The sequence below is a fragment of the Otolemur garnettii genome, unplaced genomic scaffold (genome assembly GCF_000181295.1).
Source record: "Otolemur garnettii isolate 467f Iridium unplaced genomic scaffold, OtoGar3 scaffold00013, whole genome shotgun sequence".
Taxonomy (NCBI): domain Eukaryota; kingdom Metazoa; phylum Chordata; class Mammalia; order Primates; family Galagidae; genus Otolemur; species Otolemur garnettii.
This window is the reverse complement of record NW_003852408.1, coordinates 18,551,344-18,555,354: the sequence shown is the minus strand read 5'-3', so window position 1 is coordinate 18,555,354 and position 4,011 is coordinate 18,551,344. Positions and strand designations below refer to the sequence as shown.

At 34.5% G+C, this 4,011-nt stretch overlaps 1 protein-coding gene across 1 annotated transcript in view; it reads left to right on the top strand.

Moving 5' to 3' along the window:
- SPAG16 (sperm associated antigen 16) overlaps positions 1–3,799 on the top strand; it is a 25,295-nt gene extending 21,496 nt beyond the window's left edge. The window contains exon 6 of the mRNA XM_012802158.1: positions 3,646–3,799. Coding sequence (XP_012657612.1) covers positions 3,646–3,799 — 154 coding nt within the window. The remainder of the gene's footprint in view (positions 1–3,645) is intronic.
- The last annotated feature ends 212 nt before the right edge of the window (positions 3,800–4,011 follow it).

Genomic DNA, 4,011 nt, shown 5'->3' with positions numbered 1-4,011 from the left:
TCCAGTAAGTGACAGAGTCAACCAAGGCTAGACTGATGTGAAAAACTAATCTAACTGAAATGCTGTCTTTTGGAATAATATACAGGGACACTTGAAAAAATATTAGTAAATATATCTTTGGCTTGGCTGAAGTCTAAAGGAACATAAGCAATATCTTGATTTAGAGGCCCAATTTGTGCCTATTTTCCACACTGACTTGCGGAATCATGGGGCCAATATTAAACTTTAATTGTACTATATTTCTCCTGTGAAGGACTCTCAGATTCTACAGTGATAGTCATGGTGATGCTTGTATTGCAGCATCTTGGTTTGTGCAGTGATTGTCTTTGTTGGTAAAATATTTTCCTTTTCTGAAAACATGGAGAAAAATTCTCATTTGATGCCTTTTATTATCTAGATGACCTTTCTCCTTTTATGTTCTGTGTCTTGGATGCTATCGTGAGGGAAAAATAACTTACTCTTCTGACACTAGCATGTTTAATGAAATTCTATTAATTATACTGTTTCTTAATTGTAGTTGGTCTTTTACTACCTTGGTACATAAACAAATCTTAAGAAAGCTCTATGTATTATTCTCCTAAAATGCATACGTATTTTCCATTTCTACTTTTAAATAGTTTATGGACACTATGGTAATATTAAAAATATTAATTTTACTGGAAATTTTGTTGGGGGTAAGTTATATTTCAAATTCCTGGAAGTTATGGCAATCTTTTTTCCTATACGAACATTTTCAGTGTATTTGTAAGGTTGAGGGAATAAGAAGGAGGAAATTAAAAGCCTAGGATATTTCTTAAACTAAATGAAACAAAATATATATACGACTAAAACAAAACCAAACAGTCTTACATAAGTAAATGCAAGTTTTACTGAGAAATATATTTTTGGAGTTTATAGATTAAGATTCCCAATTATTTACTAGTAAAATTCACTATATTTAATAATTTGATATGGATGACAGGGAGTTTTGATGGTAAATAATTTTGAACTCCCCAAAGTAGATATTATTTATATATATTATGTGTTGATTTGTTCTTATTTACCACATACTGTGCAGGGTATCCAGCCTGTGGCCTGTGCACTGCATGCAGGTTATTTGAGCACTGTTTTGGCTATCTGTGGTGCTGGATACTTGGAAAAGTATGCATGGACCTTTCCATTAGTGTTTGTGGATTTACTATGTGCCCCAAACTATTCCTACCATTGCAATGTGCAGTAGAAAAGAAAAAGGTTGGACACCCCTGATACAGTACTTAGAGAAAAACTACCAAATCACTTTTTAAAATAGAAATAATTATTTTAGTGCTTTTTTCTGCATTGAAAATGTTGCTGAAAGCCAATATTATGGTCAGAAAAAACTATCTGGTCTAATATGTCAATCAATCCCTGCATCTTCTCTTCTGAGATAAGTATGAATCACTTTTAAAATATGGATAAAATACTCAATTTATGATTAAATGTTATCTATTTGCTGCTTTATAAATTGTAGCAAATATCACATAATATTTATCCAATTATCTTAGCCTTCAGGATATTCTACTGGGGTCCTCTTGCTGATTTTTTAAATATTGCAAAAATATATGACTATTAATATATAATGCATTATCATTTATAATATGATAATACTGATAATTTAACCTTTTTGCTCTAATATTTAGTTCAGCTAGAGCAAGCTTTGTAGGGATTTATTTTTTTGTTAATAACTTTATTACTTGAAATGTTTTTCTATGCTCAGATTATTTTGCTTTATTGATTGATACAAGTACATATGGTAATTAAAATTATAACTGTTTATAATTTACAAATGCTTCTCTGATGTTCCTTCTTATTTCACTGAGCAAACAGAAGTTCTATGACTCCTGCCTCCCTCTTTGCCAGCTTGCAGCCTTTGTCCGTGGTGTCTGTCTCCTCTCCTATCACAGATTCTAAAGTACTGGATCATTCCTGTAAGCACACAGATGAGTAATAATAAGTCACATATTTTAAAAATATTTAAATTTCAGAAACTCACATTTCTAAAAACAAGGAAAAACAAAAATACCATCCTGGGATGCCATCCTTTTCTAAGTTCACCTTGATTTCCTACACTCTGCTTTGTAGCACAGCTCCTTGGAAAAGTTTGTTGCCACTTTCTCCTCCTACTCTTTCATACCTACTCCAGTTTGGTTTTCATCCCCAAGTCTATATTGAAATATTTTGTCATTGACCATCACATTGTAAATTTCAGCCAGTGATTCTCAGTAGTCTTTTTCAACCTTCAGCCTCCTGGCAGGATTTGTCACTGTTGTTTGGAACACTTGTCTTTTTTTACTTGGCCCTTGAGCACAGCTCTTGTTTTCTCCCACTACTTCACTGGCCTCTTTCTTGTCTCTTTTTTTACTGTTTCCTCTTTTCCTCAGCTGTCAAACAATGGAGTATTTAATGGCTCAGTCCTAGGTCATCTTCATGTCTTTTTTATGTTTACTAACCACCTGGTTTCTTCCAGTCTCATGACTTTAAATAGTATCTATACACTGATGATTCCAAATTTAAATTGCCGACCCTAACTTTTTCCCTGAACTCCCAACATGTATACCCAACATTCATCTTCACTTGCATATCTGTTAGACATATTACAGTTAACAGGAATGGAAACACTTCCTAGATTCCTCCAAGCCCCCAGCAACTCCTGCATTTATCCCCACGTGGTATATGGCTGTCTCTTGCTCAGGCAAAAACTTTGGAGTCATCCTTGGCTTCTCTTTCATCAACACTTGATCCATCAGAGAATGCTGCTGTCTCCACCTTTGCAGTGTGTCTAGAAGGTACCCCCTCTCATAACCTCCTGGGCTACCTTGTTCAAGCTGCCATTTTCTCTCCTGAACTCTGGCAGAGGCCTGCTAACTAGTCTCTGTGACTCTGTTTCTTAGAGGCTGTTTCTTTAAACAGACTAACCCCTTTAAAATATAAATAAGTATCACTTGTCTCAAAACCTTCCCATAGCTTAAACCTGATTCTGAGCACAATTGCTTTCCTTACTCCCTCTGTCTTTCTGACTCGTCTGTCACCACTCTCTCCCCTACTCACTTAGTTGGCTCCAGCTTCAGATACTCCAAATAAACTCTTTGCTCTTTCTTGTAGATGCTAAACACGTACTTGTTTCAGGGTCTTTGCATTTACTTTTCCGTCAGCCCCAGATGCTCCTCTCCCAGGTAGACATGTGGGACAGTCCTTGTTTCCTTCAGGTCTCTGTTCACATATCACTTTGTTAGTCATGACCATCCTATATAAAATAGCACAAACAAACCTATCAATCTCTCACATCATTCTATTGCTTTTATCATGCTCATTTTACTTTATAGACCTTATCACCATCCCCACTGGAAAGGCAGCTCCATGAGACAGGGACTTAGTATCTAGTCCAGTGCTTGAGACATAGGAAATGTTCAGTGATATTTTATACACCATGGCAGTATTAGTTCCTAGCAATTCATTCATATTTTATGAATATATTATGAATGCTAACATTTTCATTTCATTTATAAGTGTAGCATAGCAACTAATTACTATAAAATTTCCTGTGATGTAACTTTTGAATTATATATAAATTGAACCAATTTAGTAGCATGAAATAAAATAAATCCTTTTGTTTGATTTTTATCCTAGGTATGAATTAATACAGAAGGGATTAACTGAACTTAGAGGTGTTGGGACTGTTCCAGACGTCTACACCCAGGTTATGCATTTAGAAAATGAGAATAAACATTTAAAGAAAGACTTGAAGCACTATAAACAGGCAGCTGAGTATGTTATTTTTTAATGGTATTTTTTTTCTTTTTCTTTTGGTGTTGAATGAAGCTGATATGTGTAATGTACAAGGGCTTTAATTTTGGAGAATTAAGTTATATTTAAGTTCTAATTGTAAAGATACAAAAGACTTCACTAGCAAATTAATTAAACATATAACCACAACTGTCATAACTCTAAGTTGTGAGAGCAGAATGCAGGGTGATGTGTAGGAGATTGGCAGTT